Raw genomic sequence first — 21,045 nt, 5'->3', positions numbered from 1 at the left:
GCTGTTTGAAATTTAGTGAGTTAAGAAGTTTTTTTGTTACCTGTGCAGAAATGGTTGAAGTTCTTCAGGAGAGTAAAATATTCTTCAGTTTGCATCTTGGTTCACTGTTAAAGCCCCTTCTGATGTAGCTTCTTGGGAAACCTCTGGCAAAACCACCAAATGGCAGCATCTGCCATTAAAGGCTTTTTGTATAAACTCAAAGCCATTTTGTAGGAAAATCCTTGCAGGGAAAACTGGAAGCTCTCCCATCAGTTGTCTGTAACCAGCTCTATCTGGGTTTAGTTAAAGTGACAGGAATACACCAGGGGCTGCCACAGATGTCACAAATGTGGATGATTTGTGGTAGCCCTGCCTCTGATGAGCACACCAGGCACCTCTGCATTACCTGCACTGCTGCCTTCTTCCTTGCTCCCCAGAATGGCAGCACAGGGAAGGGCTGTGGAGAGTTTGTTCCTCAGGTGGAGCACCCAACAGCACTGCTGCCCAGATGGGTGCCTCAACAGGCAGGACTCTGGGTGAGTAATATCCAAGAAGAATTATTTGAATGCTGTGGTAGAAACAAGCCAGCTTCTTAAGCACATAAACCTCCCATGACTCGTCCTGCTGACCATCAGCCAAGTTCTGGCTATCACCACGTAGAGGTGGGGAGGCCCTGCTGCCTGGGTCAGGTTCAGCCACCCAAAGAACTTGAGGTACCACAGCCAGATTCAGAATGGTGCAAGAAAATCTGTGGCTGTGTGTGTGGATTTGGGCCAAATGCTTGGAATCAACAGGTTCTGACTTGCTGCTGCTGCTATAGAAGGATTTAGCTACTGGTGACATCTTGAATGACACAGCTATGAGTTCTCATGCTTAAATGAACACCAAATGGAAAAAGCTGGTGGAAGGGACTGTGATAGGGTTAAAAAGCTACTTTTTATATTGTTTGGCACCTGGCAGCCCTAGGGTAAGCTCTGTAGGCAAACACTGCACTGAGACAAACACTGAGACTGTCAGTCCATAACCTGACTGACAGCCGTGAACAAATGAGGGAAAAAAAATATTTGGCTCTCCAGAAATAAGCTGTAATCTTGCCTAACAAAAGCTGCCTTGTAGAGTGGCATTCTGGAGCCCACACAGCAAAAGTTTTTTTGCAGGAATTGTTTGGCCTGGTGGTGTCTGTGTGAATGTGAAAATCAGAATTGGAAAAAAAAGGACAAGCAGGCAGAGAAAGGAATGGTGGCTGGAAAATAGTGTGAGGCTAAGTCACAGAGGGCTTTTTTTGGCATAACTGCAGGTTTGTACCTAAGGGTGATAAATGGAGTGGATGGAAGGATGGGGAGGTGATGGCAAGAGAGGGGGGGCTGGTACCAGGAGCTGTGGCAGGGTTGCAGTAAATGTCACATCGAGGTTCCACAGGGCAACCTGGCTCACACGGTGAGGCTGCAGGCAGCCAGGTGCCAGGTAGTCTGGCATCAAAAAGCAAAGTGGAAGTGATGTCTGGAAGCTTTAGTGAGGAGCAAGAGGGGAATCAAGTGTTCAAGAACAGTTCAGAGCAGTTGGTTTGGTGCTTGTGAGGTACATTTTCTGCTTAAGCTGACTGGAAAATGTAGAATTTAGAAATTCCATTTTAGGAGAGCAGGACTGAGTTCTTGCCTTAACAGAATTAGTTAAAAATCTGCTTTTAGCTGTCTATAAAAATCAAGTTTTAGCTGCAGGTGTCAGGAGCTGGGAGCAACACAGCATGTGCTCCAGAAACCCAAAGGACATTTGGATCAAGAGACATTTAAGCTCCCCAGAGGGAGAGTTAAATCCCAGCCAGCTGCCCTCTGGGGCCTTTTTGACAAGGGCTGAGATGTGGCTGGGCATCAAATATGGAAAATATGCCTGCTAAAGGATATAAAGCCCAGATCCACTGCTGAGGAGAACAAAGATGGAAAAAAAAAAAAATAAAAATAGCCCAACTTGGCCCATTTCACTTGTTATAGCTGAGGAACCTCTGCCATAAGCAGCTAAGAGGCATAAGTACGAGTATCCAGCACCCTGTTTGGGCTCTAATCCTGCCTGTGGCTGTTGGGTTTGCTTTCAAGGATCCCAGGATCTGAGCGTTTTGCAGGAGGGGCTGTTCGGAGGGTGGTTCCGATGCTGTCCGCGGAGGATGGGGGGGCTCTGCCCGCCGCCGGTGTTCGGTCTCCACCCAGCGGCCCGGTCCGGTGCTGCAGAACCGCAGGGGAACGGCCCCTGACCCCCCCCCGGCACCCTCGGGTTTGGGCTGAAAAAAGCTGAGCTGACCCTCACCTTGCCCGCTTTTAATTCTTCAAAGTAACTTTAATATTTTCGGCATTTTTTTAAAATTATTATTATTTAGTTTTTACACCCTACAAAATTGTGCAGACTGTTTCTTGCTGCTGGGTATGGTCAAGTCCTGACTGCATTGGTTTAACTGGGCACAGGGATGCACAGATGATGTGACATTTGCTCAGTGAAGGCTCTTTAGTCTCTAATAGAGAGAAAAAGATAATAGCAATGGTATTATAGTATGAAATATAAAGAAAAATGTGTCCTGATGGAGTGTGTCTAAAATGTTTTCAGAAACTTGGCTTAAGGGGAGCTCCCTTGAGCAGGAGTGTGCAAAGATGCCTATAATCTATAGGATTTTCCCTTATAAAGTTGAGAGCTAAAATGTTAGAAAAACCCAAACACCTCTCCTGAAATAAAATTAATGTAGACTTACCTATTATTCAATTAAATATGGCTATACTAGATCCTCACAAAATTAAGATAGACTGAAATACTACGGTGTGGAGCACACAGAAGTAAAGGAGCCTGGATTTTACAAAACAGCCTGAAATAACAGGTGTTATATTGCTTCTCAGTTTAGTCTGAAGTGTGAAATACAGTTAAAAAAAACCAACTACCACAGCCTCTTTATCTTCATGCATGAGTCACAAACTGTGATCAGTACTTGATACAACATCACTCTTATAGTTGAAACTTTCTAAACAGGATGCAAACCCCCCCTAAATCTTCTGAAGATGGTAATCCACAAAATGGCTCAAAAGACATGTGGGTAGGCATGTTTCTAAAAAAATAAGTATCATAAGAAAACAGATGCTGGAAAAATTTAAGAGAACTTTTTGAAATCTGTGTGGCCAGTAGATAGGGAAGAAAGGTATCTGCACACCCTAAAAGAACCTCTTTTCTTCCCCTTTCAAGCCCCTTTATGGGGAGGAAAGGGGAAGAAATCCCATTGCACAATCAGAACTGTGGAATGTGCACAGTTCCAGCAGGGGTGCAGAAAAAAATATTTTTGTTTACATCTCCCTTTCAATGTTTATTGTAGTGTTATGAGTTTTGGTTGGTTGGTTGTGGTTTGGTATTCCCAAACAAACACTAAACAACAAGAACCAACACCAGAAAAACCCAAGTAGTGTGGACTATGAGTCTTCTGCTTAAATTGTTGATCTGGCCTAAAACTTCAGGATATTATTGGAAAGGTTTCTGTTCTGGGGGTAGGACTGGCCAGTGCAGATCAGATGGGCAGTAACAGGGAGAGGTGACAAGTCAAGTGGCAGGGACAAGGCTAAATAGCTCTGTTTTTAAAGGCCAGGGAGGTTTGTGAGATGCAGAGAAAGCAAATAACTCATCCAGAGTTGCACAAGGAATGTGTGGTGAAGGAGAGCTCAAGTCAAAGATAGGTACCTGGTTTAGCAAAACCAAAAAACCTGTTTTTTATATATATATATGTATATATATGATTTTTTTCTCTCTAAAAAGGCTATTTTTAGCTCTGGCCACTCACTGAGACCTCAGCAAAAATAACATTACTTTCACACATGCAATTTCTCTGAGATCACTGAAAAAAAACGTTCGCTATTATTTCCTGCATTTCCCAATGGATTTTTTTACTTTTGTTCACATTTATTTTTCCTTGTCTTCAAGGTATAGCACTTCAGCATTTTGCAGAACCACGTGAGTGCAGCTTCTCTCTGTGTAAAGTTCTGCCCCTTTGCAAGGAACATGAAATTTCAGTTTTTAGTGGCTGGGCTGTTTCCGGCAGCGAGTGTAGTGATTGAAGTTCCTCCTTGCCTGAGCACAGAGCTGACTTCAGCTTGGTGCACCAAGGAAACCCTTCACAGTCTGGGGTGCCTTTCTGCTCTGGGAAATATGCAAAGCCCTGGTGCATGTGAAAACACAGGGCTGCAGTCCCAGCTGCCTCTTGAGGAGAGGAATTATGGAGCAACTGCAGCACAGGTCAGGCAAGGCCCACTCGTGTCAGTGTCAAGGAGTGGTTCCATGAAGAGAGCTTATGTCACAGCTGCTGTGCTGTGCTATGTGAACTTAATAAATTTCATGGATTGGTTCATTGTACCAGGTGAGAGCCTATTTTCTCTTTCTAAGGAAAAGGAAATTTAAGTTCTCAACAGCTCTACTTACTCTGTAGTGACAAGTGTTTCCTAAAGTGAGGATATGCTCTATGTCTTTTTAGTCTTTCTCACTTATCTGCTTTAGCTGTTGCTCATGCTCATCATGGAACCTCCAATTATAAATCTTGAAAGGCCAATGAATGATGTGTTTGTTATTAGTGATCAGTAGAATACTTATAAAAATCACGTCTGTTAAATGCTTAAGATTTGTATTTTTAAATCTCAGTCTCTTATACACAGACTTTAGCATTCTTTAGTCTATTTTTCTGTCTGGATTCCACAGAGATTTGACAAAGCAGCTTCCCTGTATTGTATACAGCAGATTACCCAGCCTTTGGTTCTAGTATATTAGATATATGGCATTCCTTCATGTGAAAAATAGTGATGCCATTCCCTCATTAAAAGTACAATAATTATGTTATCTTTTTACAAGTTTGTTTAGGGAAGGCTTAACTTCCTCATAATCTGGAAATAGTGTGATTTCTCCAATAGAGTGCAACACAATTGTGTAAAGAGAACGGGGACTCCTCTAACCATCACCTGTCAGATTTACAACTTGTTTTATGGAAAATAATTTCTTTCTTCCAGATTGTGATTTATGGATTTATTTACCTAGCTATGAACAGCAAAGCATTGCTTCTAGTAAACTGTTGGGAAATTTGGTTTTTTTCCTCCCATGTGAGCTGTGGTCTGTGTAAATTCTATTTAACATCACTCCTAAACATCAACCATGCTTCCAGTGATCTAATTTCTAAATTAGGATGAAACACTTGTGAGCTTGCTATATTTTACTTGAGTGGCCTGGAAATAATAAATGTTTCAAAACCTTGAATAAACCCCAAAGATGGATTGTTAAATTTGCTGTTAATGCCTAGTGACAGCACACAAACTACTTATATTTACTTTGTAGACCTTTCAGAAATTTCAGACATCCAGACTGTATCTTTAAAAATGGAGTGACAAGTGGGTGTAGGAGTTGAAGCTTTTCCTCTTGCATTCTTCTTAACCACACATACAAGAGGGAAGGAAACAAGCAGGAGTGCATGCTGGTGAAAAACTTCAGTGTGTGAGTTCTACTGTCAAGTAAATTTCCCTGGAGAAGGGCTGAGGACAGGAGAGGATGGAAAAAGGTTTTTGAACAGGAACCAAGGTGCTAGGGGGGGTATTCCCTTGGGACTATTAAGTGTAAGCAGTTATTTGGCTCATTCCAGGCTTAGAACTATTCTTTGGCACCTGCACATGCTAAAAGCTTAAATTTTTCAGGAAATAAAGCTTTCCTACTTTGTTAACATGCTCAGTTTCTTGGGAGTGATGTCCCTTCATGGCTATGTAAGACTTCAAGAGCAGAGGTGAGGGTAGTGTCCAGGCCTTTGAAATATCTGCCATCTATTTTAATTACAAAACTAAAACACTTCTTTAGTTAACTCTGTGACCTCTTGGGCCATGGAGGAGATCTGTGAGTTGCTGCTTATACCACAGTAATTTAGTGTTCACCTGCTAGGGTACAGCTGCACTGCAGAATTCTTGCATCAGTACTTTTGGGTTTGGCTGTCCAAACATATGAGCATCTTGTTAAATGTAAGTTAACAAGACAGTGAAGAAGGGGAGGCTTCAGGATTGGTTTAAAAGTAAACTGGTGGCAGTTACAAAGCTGTGGTTTCCGGGCAGTTTTGCTCAGAGGTTTTGACAGAGTTTGCATCAATCTTCACACAGACAACAAGCTCTTCCATTTAATTGTCTGCTGGAATTGTGGCTTCAGTTTGTTAAAAATGGTGATCAGGCAGATTTCTCCCCCTCTGATCTGCTGCCCTGTTTGCAAGCTGTGCAGATCAATGCTTTGTAATTTGCCTGCAATTGGGCTGCTCGGGTTATTTCAGTCACATTCTTGTGTTGTTTTGGACTCTGTTAGTCCAAAACTGAAGTTCCTGTAACACAGTATTTCTGTGTGATGGTGACTGGCAGCCAGACATCCACAGTTACCTCTGTCTCATCTGATCTCTGCAAAATTGTAATGGAAATATGAACAGAATGAGAGATTCTGTTCCCACTGGTGTTGCCCTGGCTCTGGGCTGATTGAGCCACCATGGGCTGGTGAAGACTTGTAGCCATTTGCACCCTGAAAAACCCAACATGCACTAATTTGAGTGGTACATTTCCTGAATACACTGACAGTTCCTCTTAACAGAAGGAATTTCAACTAATCTTAATTTTTTAAGGTCATAAAGGATATTTCCACATTAGCTCTATGAAGGTAGCAATCTCCTGGCTGCAAAACTCTGCCACTGTTTTATTCTACACTGTGTCCATAAAACTTTGAACTGTAAACTGCCTGTGTGCTGAATGGTGCAAATGAAAGGAACAGTTGTGATTGGAATAGGGAAACTGACTCTTGTAAGACCTATATAGTGGAAAATCATGAATTTTATGTATAGTGATAAGAATTTTTAATTCTCTGTATATCTGTGCTTATGGTAAAGTAATGGTTTACATGTAAGCTCACAAGCTACACGTGCTGCAGTTCTTGCAAGCCCTGTTCTTGAAATTAATCTTTGATTTGGCAGATAAATAGGATGAGAAGGAATGAGCAGGGTTTTCTGCTGTCATTCAGTGTTTTAATCTGTTTTAATCTGTTGCAGGAATCCTGTTGGACATACAGGGATACTTCAAGCTTAGTGATGGGGATACAGGCCTACTGCAAACAGGTAATAAAACCTCTTATGTTCAGATAGTTTGCTTTGCCTTGCATCTGTGTGGTCTGTTCCTAAAACACATTCCAGTTAAATATTTCTTCTAGGTGCTGCTTGTGTGTGGCATTGCTCACTTCTACTTGTGGGCAGGCTGACTAAAACCTTGAAGGTCTTTGGTTCAGGGAAGACTGGGGCTGAGTCTTTCATAAACCCCACAAAATGTGACTCAGAAAAGATGAAGGAGTTTCTCAGCAAATGCGTTTCTCAGGAAATATATTTTTGTATAGTTTGGTCTTTGGTTTTTTTTTATTTGTTTTGGGGTTTTTTGTTTGCTTTTTGTTTGTTTGTTTTTTAGAATCTGCATTTCTCTTTTCCTAAATATCAATCTACCTACTGGTTCTACAAATTCACCTTGTCTTAACCTCTGCCCTAAAAAATAACCTGAGTTTGTCTGAGAGGTGATGAGGATGTATTATAAAATTTATTTGGCCAATATTATCTTTACTCCTTGGATTTCCAGTCTTCATCTTGTGTTACATGCTGGCTGCACCCATCTTTGGATACCTCGGGGACAGGTACAACAGGAAAATCATCCTTGGAGCTGGTGTTTTCTTCTGGTCTGCTGTAACATTAGGCAGTTCATTCATCAGTGAATGGGTACGTTGCTTTTTTAGAGGGCACTCTGAAAATAATCTGAATACATCTTGCAGGATAGAGGGCACTCTGAAAATAATCTGCATACATCTTGCAGGAGTCAGTAGAGTCCTGTGATCACATTTGGAAAAGCTGTCAGTGAGCACTCATTCCCCAATCCTGGACTAAACAGGCTTTGTGCAGGAATGCCTTCTGTGGGATTGTCCCCCTGGGCAGGGGAGAATGCCCCTATTGCTGCTGCAATTGATGGGATCTGATTTTTGTACTGAGTATTTGCTGATTATGACCTTAGAGTGTAGCAGCTTGCTTGCCACCCCCTCCTGTGATTCCCTCTGGGTGTCACTCTAAGAGTCACTGCTGTGCAGAAAGGAGAAAGCACAGCAGTGGGGCACAAGGGGAGCAGGTGGGAGTGGGGGAATACAGACCTAAGGCAGTTGAATTCTTATTTACTCTGGTGCATCTGACCCACTAAAATGCATCTCTAATAGGAAACTTTTTTTTTGGGATCACAGTATGTCTTTTTCCTGCAGTATTACTGGATATTCTTTCTTTCACGAGGACTGGTTGGCATTGGCACAGCCAGTTATTCCACAATAGCACCAACCATCATTGCAGACCTGTTTGAGGAAGGAAAAAGGACCACAATGTTATCCATCTTCTATCTCTTCATCCCAGTGGGAAGGTTGGTTCTCTTGTTAGTGAATAACCTGCCTTTTGAAATTGTCTGGCCACACCTGCAATTCAGTAAAACCTCAGCCTTTGGTCAGACATATTTTGATGTTTATCTGCATTGGGTTTTGAAAATCAATTTGTTGCTTGCTTAGCATGTTTAAATACAGCTGGTCAGGCTTATTTCTGTATTTACTTTGGATAAAAATTTGCTTTTTTCCCCCCAAAATATTTAGGGATAATCTAAACTCAGAAAACCATTAGGCTTTGAGTAAAATATTGGATTGTTCTAAAAGTATGTGCATGGGGTAGGTAATTTATTTCTGGGTTTTGAAAGAGAGAAGCTGCCAAATTTGTTTACTAGACAGATATTTCAAGAACCCTCCATTAAATGTCTCCCAAGGAAAAAACTGGCACTTCCCTCTCTTCTTTTAGTTAAATTGATATTGGGACTGAAAAACAGGTTTAGAGGGCTTTTTAAATGGTTTGGAGTAATTTTATTAGAGCAGTAAGACAAGGCTGAGCCCAGAAGGCAGATTAAAACTAAAAGAATTCCTGCAAGTCTTAATTCATATGGCTAATACAGGAAAAAGATGAAACTGCCTTATGGGGTGTCTGCTCTGGGCTTGCAGTCTCATTCTACAGAACGGGACATTGCTGCCACCCTCTCAAGTCTGCTCTGAGGAGATCAGACTCTCTTTTTACTACTGGCTTGCAAGTAGACTCCAGAAGACCACGAGGGCTTTTTCTGTTGAAAACTATGACAGAATACTCCTGGGCTCTCCTCAGCTGGCAAGACATCTCATTTCAGCCAGCAGGAATCCATTGGGACTTACTGATTATTCCTTTCTGTTGCTTCCAGTGGTCTTGGTTATGTCCTAGCAGCTGGCATGGCAGATGTCACAGATGACTGGCACTGGGCATTCAGGGTGAGTTCCTCCCTTTCACTCAGGGGGCTGAGCCAGTCAAATCAGAATCAGCACTGGGGTTTGGGTTACTTGTGTTGGGTGTGTTAAAAGAGGTGAGCAGGAGAACCTTCTGCTGGCTCACTGGTCATGAACTGAGTGTTTAAGAGAACTCTTCTTGCAGAATGAAAGCAGGCAAAGGTGAAATTAATTGTACAGCAGCAAGGGCAGGTGCTGATGTTCCTCTTACCTGAGGACACACTTGGAATGGTTTTCAGTGCACCAAGACCTCCTCAAACAGAGGAAGCTGAAGGCAAAATGATCATTAGACTGGTAGCACCAGTGTAATTCTTCAGGAAAACAGAAAGAAATTGTGTTCTAAAATGCTGCTGGGAACAACTTCTGTTAATTGGGGGTTTCAAGACCTCTTCTGTTCTGGTCATGTCATCATGATACTTCTCTACCCTGAATACCAAGTGCTTTGGAAGTACTTCGTTAGATCTTCCTAGCTTACCTATAAAATTAACTAGCAAGCACAGGACAAGTGGGGCAGAATGTTTCCTGGAGTTACAGATGTGTTATCCAGGTATCACTGAGTCTTGTCTTTGTGACCAGAGTACTATGGTACAGTTTTGTCTTCATATTTTTCTCCAAAATCAGAGGGGAGTGATCAGGTATCTGTATGATAGGAAGCAAGGATCCATTATCCTTCCTCCAAAGTCACTTTCTTTACAAATATGAACAGCAAGTCCCACCTATTTCTCCACATTCTGCAGTTCTTCAACATGTACTTTTAACACCAAATTTGAATTGCTGTGGGGCTTTCACTCAAGGAAAAAAAGATATCCTTGATCTAACCAGCCTTGTGTCTACAGATAACTCCTTGCATGGGAGGTCTGGCACTGGTTCTCCTGATCCTACTGGTCCCTCACAGGACCCAGAGGAGGACAGCAGCCCACAGAGCCCTGAGCATCTCCGGGACAATCCGAGTCAAAGCTGAGAAACCAGGTGTACAGAGAACTGCCAAGACTACTTGGTGTCAAGATGTTGCATCACTTGCCAAGAAGTAAGTGATGTTAGCAGTAAAATTCCCTCCATTTAGGAACAACCATTCCATCATTAGAAATACAGCCAACAAATCCCTGCCAGCTCCTTTGTGTCACACGCTGCATACAAGGTGATTGAAAGACCAGCAACAAAAAAACCTTTCTGTCACTATTCTACAGGAATTTCTTTGCTTCTGCTGCCCTCCCATTTTGAGAGGAGCAGGGGTGGGAGGGAGGCAGTGTTACACTGGCAGTGTGCTCCTATTTAACTTTAATTCTACTTTTTATGAGGTTGCCCCTTTCCCCTTGCTTCAACATGTCAGGAACCTAGCCTGATAAAATGCCTATTTTTAGCTGCATCTTTATCTGTAGTTCTGAGTGCCTGAGGAAGGTTGGTCAGCATGTCTCAGGTAGTCTTAGTGTGGTGTTTGTGAGTGATGTTTGTATATTTGTGGATTTGCCTCTGATACAGGAGGTCAGAGTCTGTGGGACCCCAGTATGGCTTAAATCCTTGTACATGTGTTTCAACCAGCAAACCTGTGGCCGGTCCATGACCTCTTCCTTTTAACCACTCAAATACTCACGTTAACAGCAGCTGGTCAGCAGGACGCGGTAACACACGGGTTGCAGGGGTTGTCTGACCCGATCCCGGTGTCCGGGAAGGGTTGGATGCGGCTTGGGAACAGCAGGTGACGCTGTGCACCGCGCCTCTGCCTGCGGGCTGCTCCCCAGCGCTGGCTTTCCCCTCCTTCCCGGGAGCTTTTCTGTCTTGGGCGTGTTCCTCGTCTAAAAGGTCCAATCTTTTCTAATTGTCGATTAAATCTGCATCCTGTTTGCATCCGGAACAGCAGGTACATGAGAGATGCAGTTTGTTGGATCACAATTTGTAGGCAGTACAGTTTGAAGTGAATAAAAAAATGAACTTTCCCAAATCAAAAAATGAACCTTTCTGACATTTCAATGTTTAGACTGACTTCAAGGTTGCTTTCCTACAAAGACATTCCTTGCAACTTCCAGCAGTGTTGTAAAATTAGATTTTAATTTTCTTTTCCTTTTAGCAGTGGCTTTCTAAAGCATAAGGATATACAGACACACAAACCCAGGTGGTTCTACTTTTAATCAACTCCAAGAGCCCTTTCTCTTTAGAGGATGAAGAATTAGATTCCTGTATTAATAAATCCTCTAGTCTGGTGATCACCTGGTCATTTGCAGCACTTTTTATTTTGTCTCAATATTTCATACCCTGCTACTGATCACAAAGGAGACTTTTTTCTCAATTATTAACTAGAAACAGACCAGTAAAAAGTTAATTTTCCCCTAGTATAGGGCAGGAAAGAGACAATATCTGGACATTTTTTAAAATGCTTTCCCCTTTTTCCTGAAAACTCACTGAGCAGACTGTGAGTCTGATTGTGCTTATCAGGTAGAGCTAAGGAGTGCTTCAGCCACTGCATTTTAACAGTTTGGAAGATCCAGATGTTTCTCATTTTATTGGTTATACAAACAACTTAAACCATCCTGAGGCATTTAGACTTGCACATAAAACGTTTTCATTTAGCTACTAAGGCATTAAATTCTTGCCCACTATTGTTGTAGATCTGCTATTAAAAATTGCACAGCAGTTGTTTTAGCAAAAGTTGGCAACAAAATCTGTAAGAAATTGGGATTTAACATGAAATCAGTAGGTCATACTCTTTGCTCTGCTGAATCCATTTTACTGTTGAAGTTCATAGGTAAAGCTTGATCAAAATTCATCTCTTCAGGGACTGCGTTTTTATTATGTCTGAGTGAATTGTTTTGTTATTGCTTGAAATCAGGCAGGTTTTCCCTTTTTCCTCACAGCCTATTCTTTCTGTCTCTCACTTCTTTTACCTTCCAGCTGGAGTTTTGTCTGGTCATCCCTGGGTCTGACTGCCATGGCCTTTGTTACTGGAGCCCTGGGGACCTGGGTACCTCTGTTTCTTTACAGGGCTGAGGTTGCCCAGGGCACTGAGCCACCCTGCCTCCAAGAATCATGCAACTCATCTAACAGGTGAGGTGTGCACAGCTGGGTGAAACAAAGTCCCAGGTTGTTCCCAAAGGCAGATGTGACAGTGAACACTTGTTGTGAAGGCAATGGGGTGTAAATGTCAGAGCAAATTGCTGGGACACTGCTATTAGTTTGTTAGTTTATCATCACTTGGTGAACTAGAAAGATGCTGCCAGTTCTATTAAGTGGAAAGAAGCAGAAACAGGAACATTTCCAGGGAAAGGAGCAGCTTTAGCAAGTTGACAGTTGACAATGCACCCTAAGATACTTAAAATACCCATTAAAGTATTGTTAGATCCTGTGTTTTGCCACCTTTCCCATTACTTTCTTCTTAGTCTGGTTTTAAAACTCCTGCCACGTTGGCCAGGTCATTGTGAGCCCCAGCACAAAGCAAGCTTGATGATTTTGATCTCCTATCATATCATTACAGCTAAACAGGATAATTTGGTTTTGGGAGTGAGTGCTAGCAGAGCTCAGCCTGCAGAAGCTGTCCAGACCAGTGAAGATACATGAATAAGTATCAAATGTTGGGTGGGCAAGAGGAATTGGCAAAGGGGGAGAACTTTGAAGTGATCATAATACAGCTTTTTGGAGATCACTTCTTCCCCAGCTAGGAAGAGATTTTTTTCTCCTTACAGCTTGTTATCCAGAATAGAAAAATGTATTCAGTGTTCCCCTGGAGTCTTCCTGGCTACCTTCAGTGAGACACTTGTCTTTTATGTACTACCAGTGGCCTCCATCCAAGTGTCCCTGCCTTTCTTCTGGAGGTATCCCAGAACTGGTTTCAGTCTCTGCCTTCATGATAGATTCCCAGGAATTAACTGCTTATTACATTGTCTTTCCAGGTGAAGACAATTAAAGGGAAAAGCAGTAATCATACCTTGTGTGTCCTCTGCTAACTGAGTTCTTTTGCTTTTCTGCACTGGAATAACCAAGTCAACTCAAAAGTGGTGTCTGAGTTGTAGTGTAACCAGGTGGATTGAATTGTCACCCACAGCTGTCCTGCCATGGATGTCACCACAGACACACTATGGATAGAAATAATGCTGAGGAAGGAAGTGAACTTAGGATTCTGGCTCAGGGTGGGAGGGGAAGGGAAGCTGAAAAATTTAAACTCTTCAGCTGCATCTGGTAACAGATGCTGTTTAAATACTTCCTCTGTTAATCTGAAGGGGTTAGCCTGTGTTTTCCTTTCTAATCCACCTTCTGAATTATTATTCCACAGCAGTGTTGCTAGTGCAGAGATGGTCTTCACAAGAAGCAAAATGAAGCACCTGGCAGTTTAACCTCATGTACAATTTCTCACCAGGTGCTTTAAAGACAACCTTGACATGAGCTCTAGTGCCAGGAGCAGCATAAGGCTGCTTTTAGGCTCTTATTCCAGGGGGGATGTAAAGGAGCACAATATAAACAGTTATGTCTGACCTGTAGGTGATGGTGCTGGAAGAACTGAGCTAGACATTCCCAGACCTGCCCAGGGATACTTGAAGGACAAGTTTCCCTCTGGCTGTTCAGCAGTTGCAGGCTCTGTTAAGGATCAAGGCTGTGTCACAGGCTCCCTGGAAACACAAATTCAAATGGCAGCACAACTGACTCAGGTCTCAATCCTGAAATTTTTATTCAGGTCTTTGTGCAGACACTTTTCAACAGATCAGCCAGAGAAGTGAGAATTCTCTCTCTCAGACCCTAAAAGATCCCCTAGCAGCCTTTCCCCAGGACTAGGCTTCTGTCCTTTCCTACTCCTTGTCAATTGAGCTGTGTTTGGGTTTAGTTTGGGCTGTTCCCTGTTCTTTCAGCTGTGTTTCAACAGCACTTCACAACACATGGATCTTCTGAACACAATTCCATGAATGCTTCAATCAACCAATGTCACCTTGGAACTTGCCTCTCCCAGACAAACCTCTAACACTGTCACTATCCAGTTACAGTGAGTGATGGATCAGAATCCTGAAAAACTTACAGGGATAGTACAAAAATCCTGAAAGATTATTACCTTGTATAGCAATACCTTTTTTTTTTTTTTCCTTCTTGCCATATAGAACTGAGTTCTTTCTAGTCAGCCAGAAACAAATTAAAGGGTAGATGCACTGTATTTTAAAGGGATAGCTCATATCCTAGCTGGTTACTTTGCTTTGAAGCCAGAGAAAGCTTAGGAAAATGTACAGAACTCACCATGTAGCAGTCTGAAATATTTAGAAGCACAGAACATAATGCCCTGTCCCCATTTTGCCTCAGGAGGATTATGATGCATTAAACAATCAGTGGCACCCCTGGTCTTCTTGGAAGAGCCTGGCTTTGTCATTAGGATCTCATTTGGGAGAGAGAAAAGCATCTATGGAAGTCCCTTTGGAAGCTGAGTCCTCTAAGCTATTCAAACACCTACTTTTAAAACATGAACTTGTCATTCCTGGAGAACACATTTGCATTTGCAGACACAGAAAGCTGAGTGGCATTTGAAATTCTGTGTTCAGAAAATATTGCATGGACCTCCCCCTAGTTAACTCTTCAGTATTCTTTTCAACTTTTGGAACATGGAAGATGTTTGCCAGAGTCAGAGCAGTGACTCATCTCAGCTGTGCTAACTAGAGGGTTATCATTTAGATGTGTGTAATTCCATGTTACTGGATCTTTTCCAAGACAGCAGATTGTGATACAGAGTTATTCCATCTGTGTTTTAGGGATGACTGAATAGATTGGTTCACAGGGTAACCAAGATGACTGTACCTCCTCTAAGGCACCAGAGATCCAAGCCAGGTCATACTGAGAAGAGTCCTCCTTGAGCCTGGGTGTGTAACACCTGCTCTATAAATGGGAAAATACCTGCTCCCCAGGACAGAGCCTCACTTGCAGGGGCAGAGCTTCAATTGAGGCTTGGGATTAAATCCATTTGGAAGGACTGGGAAGGTTAGATCAAGTGGAATAAAACCCAAGTTCCCCATTAAAGAAAAGTAAATGTATAAGCTGCCCCTGTGCTCAGCCCTGGGGAGGCCACAGCTTGAGTCCTGTGTCCATTTCTGGGCCCCTCAGCTCAGGAAGGAGATTGAGGTGCTGGAGCAGGTCCAGAGAAGAGCAAGGAGGCTGTGAAGGGATCCAGCACAAGTGCTGTGAGGAAGGGCTGAGGGAGCTGGGGGTGTTGAGGCTGGAGAAGAGGAGGCTCAGGGGAGACCTCATCACTCTCTCCAACTCCCTGAAAGGAGGTTGGAGCCAAGGGGGGGTTGGGCTCTTTTCCCAGACAACTCTCAGCAAGACAAGAGGGCACAAGAGGTCTCAAGTTGTGCCAGGGGAGGTTTAGGTTGGACATTAGAAAGAATTTCTTTCTGGAGAGGGTGATCAGACATTGGAATGGGCTGCCCAGGGAAGGGGTGGATTCTCCATCCCTGGAGATATTTCCAAAGAGCCTGGATGTGGCACTCAGTGCCATGGGCTGGGAACCACGGGGGGAGTGGAGCAAGGGTTGGACTTGATGATCTCTGAGGTCCCTTCCAACCCAGCCAATTCTATGATTCTAACACCATTTTTTTCCCCCCAAAGTATGGTCTTACAATGCCCAAGTAACTCCTTTGCTTTGTCACCAGCCTAATATTTGGAGGCATCACCATTGGGACAGGAATCCTGGGTGTCACTGCTGGAGCAGAAGCTGCAAGAAGATTGAGGAAGATAAACAGTAAAGCTGATCCCCTGATCTGTGCCACAAGCATGTTCATTTCTGCTCTTTGTCTCTACGTAGCTCTGGTGATGGCCCAGACAAACATCATTTCCACTTTTGTAAGTGCCAATCTCTCTGTCACTAGCAAAATGTCTTCTGGGATCCTGGGGAAACAGGGAATGAGGAGAGGGAGGAGGAGAGGGGTGGCTTTTGCAGACTTCTCTGCAACATTCCTGACCATTAAGAGGTTTCAGTGAGTTGTGACAAGGTGTCCTGCCAGCCCAGCTGCTGTGATCTGTCCTGGGAGAGCCCCACTCTGCAGCACTTCCCAGTACAAAGGGAAAGCAGGCAGAACATCATAAACTGGGGCTCAGGACCTGCAGAGCCTGCCCACACTAAAGAGAGGAGTGAGCCTGTGTCATTAGCTGCAGGAAACTAAAGTGTCCCTTATCAAAAAAATATAAAAGGAAAGTCTCAATTTTATGTTAATTTTTAATGCTCTGTGACTTACTTAGTATTCTTATTTATTTTTGCTCTCTGAATACTTAAAGATCAGTGTGCTTGTGACTGTACAATACACACAGTTCTTGCTAAGAATAGTTTAGTCATCACCTTCAAAGCCCCAAACCACCAGCAGATCTTCAAAGTCAAGCTTTTGGCAATGCAAACTAAAGTATAAATCACTTAAATTCTGTTCTCAGTAAAGGGAAAAGCAGAAACTTACTGGGCTTGATGAATAGTTACAAAAACTCCCTGTGAGAGAGAACTGAATGTAAACCTTATTTTAACAATAATCTGGTAACAGCTGGGGAAAAACTCCTGGCTTTTTTCTTGTGACTCCATAGCCACAATTACCATGGTTAACATAAATAAGAGGATCCTACTAAAGTTAATTACAGTAATCAACAGTTCCCTGCAAAAGGGCACTTTTGTAGGTCTGCTTTTTTTCTTCTAAGAATAACACTTTTTCAAAGAGGTTTTCCTTTTGACTCCTCAAGAATGTATTCCTCTGGAAAAACACCTTTACACCAAAGGAAAAATCAAATGGATTTACATGTTTGCTGCAAAAAGCAAAATGTAAAATTGAAGATGATTTTTTGATGCAAGAGCAGAGATCTGAGTGCCAAGGAATAAGCATTTCCTTTTTCTACTTCTCAGACCCATTCTGAGGATGTTCTTTAGTTTGGAGGTTTTTTTGTCACTCAGATGGAGAACAACAAGGTCCATTTGCCAGTCTGTGTTAGATGAGTGAATCAATACATTGGCTTTGAATTACCAAAATAGATTTTTATTAGGACTGATAAAAAGCTTTTTTTTCCTCTCCCTTCAAAATGCACTTTTTTTTTTTTTGTGGGAGGAAATTCTGAACTGGGATACAGATAACTCTGTTCCTTCAGTTTCTTCCCAGGGGCAGACCAGTTGGTCTTTTAACTCCAGACTCTGCCACTTTGCCTTTGGTTTGATGTGCTTGATTTCAGGTGTTCCAACATGGAATGTCAGAAAAATCCCATGCAATCTAAGCAGCTGATTCTTGTAACACTTCTCCCCCTACAGCTGCTTAACTCTGCCTTTCTCTGGCACCAGCCATGCCTCTCCTTGCTTTCTAAACCAGATCTGACACCAATCACAGTGATGTGAGCATTGGAGTGGCATCCCAGCTGGTGCAGCTCATGTGAAGGTCCCACTGAAATCTGGTCCCCAATCTTCCATTTGGGCAGAACAGGAGCAGGGAAGTGGCTTCCCAGTCCCTGTTGTTAGCAAACCTGTCTGCATCCCTTCACAGTGTGGAAAATCCTGAAGGAAAAAGCCTCAGTGTGCAATTACAGTAGGTTCTGGATTGTGCCTTCCTCTGTCTTGAGTGGATAGTGACAGGGAATAAAACAGGTTCAATCAGGTATGGCCAGAGCTGGAAGAAGTGTTTGAAAGCACAAGAATTCTCAATTTAACACAAATACAACAGGACTTCCAGGGTTTCTGTTGGGACAGGTGGATGGAGATGCCATGAGATTTCTCTCCTCTTTCTGGACACCCAGAAAGAGTGTCCAGAAGGACACTCTTGATTTCTGGAGTGTCAGATTTTGACACTCCAAAATGTCAAAATCTTGGTGTTCTTGATTTTGAAGACAACCTTGAAAAGATAGAAAAATTACCTGGCTTTGTTATCTCAGAGGAGGCTCTATCTAAATTTGTTCCTGTCTCCAAAGCAAGATGGAAGCTGTGTGCTCTCTACACTTGGGAAAGCCATGACTGAACCAGGGTTCCCATGACTGGGAACTTTGGACAATTTCAGCATCCTGAAAACCTCCATTTAACCACACATTACTCTCTTTTGTAATGCTCTGGTAGGATGCAGTCCTGCTCTGCATTTGGAGGAGGCTCTGCAGCTCTTGTGTCTGGCACACCTGCTGGTGGGGTTCTTTTTAAAAACAGAAATTACTGAAGACCTGTGGCCCAGCCACACTGATTCCCTGTTTTGTCTCTGAGAAATGTGGATGTTTAAAAGCAGGGTGGGTGTTTAGCACTGACATTGGTTTAATCAAAGTCTCTTCAGATTAGCTTTAGGTGTGAATGTAATCAGTCACCTACAGTGCAGTATCCACCTAAAATTTGGGACCTTATTCTGATTGTATCCATTGGAAATGAATTTTAAACTGTCTGGGTTGAATTTTTCTGTGACCCTACAACTGCAGCCCCCACAAGAACCTAGGGAAGAAAAGTTAACAAAGTTGTCTTTAATGTTAATGCAATTCTGTATGAAATAATTACTCTGCAGAGTATGAGGCCTTAACCACTGAATATCACATTTTCTTATCATGGAGGATTTTTCATTATTCCATATTCCTTCCAACTCTAGGTTGAGAGCATGCTTTATTTCCTAAAAATTAATTTTACATTCTTTTCTTGCACTAGGCATGACATGGTTGTGTTCTTAGGGGCTTGTAGACACTAAATAACTTGGGAAAAGCATGAAGAGAAAGGAAAACTGGCAACAATACCTTAAAAGTGTTAAACAGCACCAGGTTCCTGTAAGACAGACCAAGCTCTCACTTGATGTGTGAAGGCAGGGAGTCTTCTGCTCTACTGATGGTCTCCAGGAACAGTTTGGAACCTTCTGCTCTAACTGTTGTCTTGCATCTTGTTAGATCCAAAGCATCAGGCCAGGATTTAAATAAACTCTTTGTTCTTTGTCTCCCTGTTGCACTGTAACCTGCCCTCTCTCTGGCACAACTGACAGAATCCAGGTCATGCAGCAGGATTCAGCTGCACTTCTGCCTTTGCCTCTAATTCCCCTGTGAGCATGGCTTTGACCACAGGCTGCAATTCTAAATTAAGCAATTTAAAGTGAATTTGTGTGGAATCAGGGGGAAAGAACATGATGCCTGATGGGTCTGCATCTTCCACAGGAGAGTTCAGGGAATATTAGTTTGAAATAAGACAGTGAAGGGCCAATCTTTTCTGGGGGCTGCAAGATTGGATGTTGTTAATCTTTTTTTGCCAGGTGGCTGGGCAAAAAGCTGGAGTGCATGAAATGGCCACACAAAGGTGTTTCAGTTGGTGTTTGGCTCAAAGTTCTCTACCAAAAGGTGTGTCACCTGCTTTCCAGCTAACACTGTCATTATTTCTGTAGTCTGCAGGCTGTCACTGCAACAGTCTGGAGCTGGAGAAGAATGATTGCCCTGTCCCTTGCAAGGGCAATTTGTAGCATTGCAAAGACTTTGAGAGTGGGATGGATAAATCCAAAAGCTGAGACATAGTCAAAGAGTATGTGAAATGAGTGCTAATTGGTATAAAACTTCAAGAAAAGTAATTCTGTGTGGAGGAATAGAATCAGCTGCAAATATAAGGTATTTTGAAGGAAAAGATGTCTGGAGACAGTTCTATACTAAATATCTCTGTACTTGAGGAACTTCTTCCCCAGCCTGGTTTGGAGAGGAAACCACATGAAGAGTAGAGGCAAGAAACACACAGGAGGTATCAGAGGGATGGCCAAGAGGTCTGGATTTTTCTTCAGAAAATATAAACTACCCCTCTGAAAACAACTGAGTTTGCCTGTGCCTTTTTTAGGACTGTGATTTCATCAACCAGATACAACATTTGACCATGGCCTCACCAGAGAAGATGCTGTTGTTACAATGGGTGTTGTTTCCCAGGTGTTATCTCTGGCCTGTGTCACTGAACAGATTCTGCCTCTAGGACAGATCCAGCTTTCCAGCACAGCCTTAATGCTTTCCTCAAGCCCTGACTGCTCTGTCCAGCCTGCTCAGATTAATGTGCAGGGCTGGCTGAAAGGGTTAATCATAGCCAAGACCCCAGCTGTAGGAACTGTTGGAGGCCCTACCCCTTTTCCTGATGGCTGAGTCTCCATCTGTGGTGGATCAGGGAATTCCCACAGGGTGCTGAGGCTCCTTGACTCTTGGAGTCCATTTAATTTTGGGTGTTATCTCTCTGAAGGAGCATTTAAGAGCACTTGTACTGGCACAGAGGTGTTCTAGTGCTTTCATTTGGAAACCCAAGATCTTGGAGCACTTTTTAAACCTGTGCTGAATCTTTCTCTTTACAGGCTCTGCTCTTCTCCTTGGGCTCAGCAGTTTATTTTAGGGGGTGGTATGTTTCCTCTTTGGGCTCTTCTGCTGAGGATTTGTGACACAAAGCAACCCACATAGCTTCTCTGGTTCCTTTGCCCCCTTTTAAGATGAAGTTTGTGTTTGTAAGCATAGACAGAGATGTTTAATTTTTAAGTAGATGAATATGTACAACTCTTCCAGAGATAAGTGTAGGCAGTGAGCCTGCCTTCACCCTCACAGTGAAGGTCAACGCAGTGTGTGTATAGTCACTCCTTTCTTCTTTTTTTTTTTTTGACAGATTTTTGTTGCATTTGGAGAACTGTTTTTATCTGTAAACTGGGCTGTTGTGACAGACATATTGCTGGTAAGTGCTTGTGGAACTATCTCCATACTTTGAGTTTTGCAGCTTTTCTCCACGTAATCCTAAGCCTGCATCCT

The 21,045-nt window shown here is 42.8% G+C and overlaps 1 protein-coding gene across 15 annotated transcripts in view; it reads left to right on the top strand.

Moving 5' to 3' along the window:
• The first annotated feature begins 467 nt into the window (after window positions 1-467).
• LOC139806103 (protein spinster homolog 3-like) overlaps window positions 468-21,045 on the top strand; it is a 38,734-nt gene continuing 18,156 nt past the window's right edge. For 4 of the 15 annotated variants that reach the window (XR_011730114.1, XR_011730113.1, XR_011730112.1 and 1 more), the window contains exons 1-9: window positions 3,965-4,354; window positions 7,043-7,108; window positions 7,614-7,750; window positions 8,278-8,429; window positions 9,279-9,345; window positions 10,197-10,387; window positions 12,247-12,399; window positions 15,972-16,161; window positions 20,906-20,971. Coding sequence is in view for 10 of the 15 variants with exons in the window: in XM_071765258.1 (XP_071621359.1) it covers window positions 4,000-4,354; window positions 7,043-7,108; window positions 7,614-7,750; window positions 8,278-8,429; window positions 9,279-9,345; window positions 10,197-10,387; window positions 12,247-12,399; window positions 15,972-16,161; window positions 20,906-20,971 (1,377 nt within the window). In the remaining 5 variants the exon portion in view is untranslated. Of the gene's footprint in view, window positions 516-3,959; window positions 4,355-7,042; window positions 7,109-7,613; window positions 7,751-8,277; window positions 8,430-9,278; window positions 9,346-10,196; window positions 10,388-12,246; window positions 12,400-15,971; window positions 16,162-20,905; window positions 20,972-21,045 lie in introns of those variants that run through there. The other 11 variants (XM_071765255.1, XM_071765260.1, XR_011730116.1 and 8 more) reach the window with 8 other exon arrangements.

Source organism: Heliangelus exortis, chromosome 21, assembly GCF_036169615.1.
Source record: "Heliangelus exortis chromosome 21, bHelExo1.hap1, whole genome shotgun sequence".
Classification (NCBI taxonomy): Eukaryota; Metazoa; Chordata; class Aves; order Apodiformes; family Trochilidae; genus Heliangelus; species Heliangelus exortis.
This window is presented reverse-complemented; position numbering and strand designations above follow the sequence as displayed.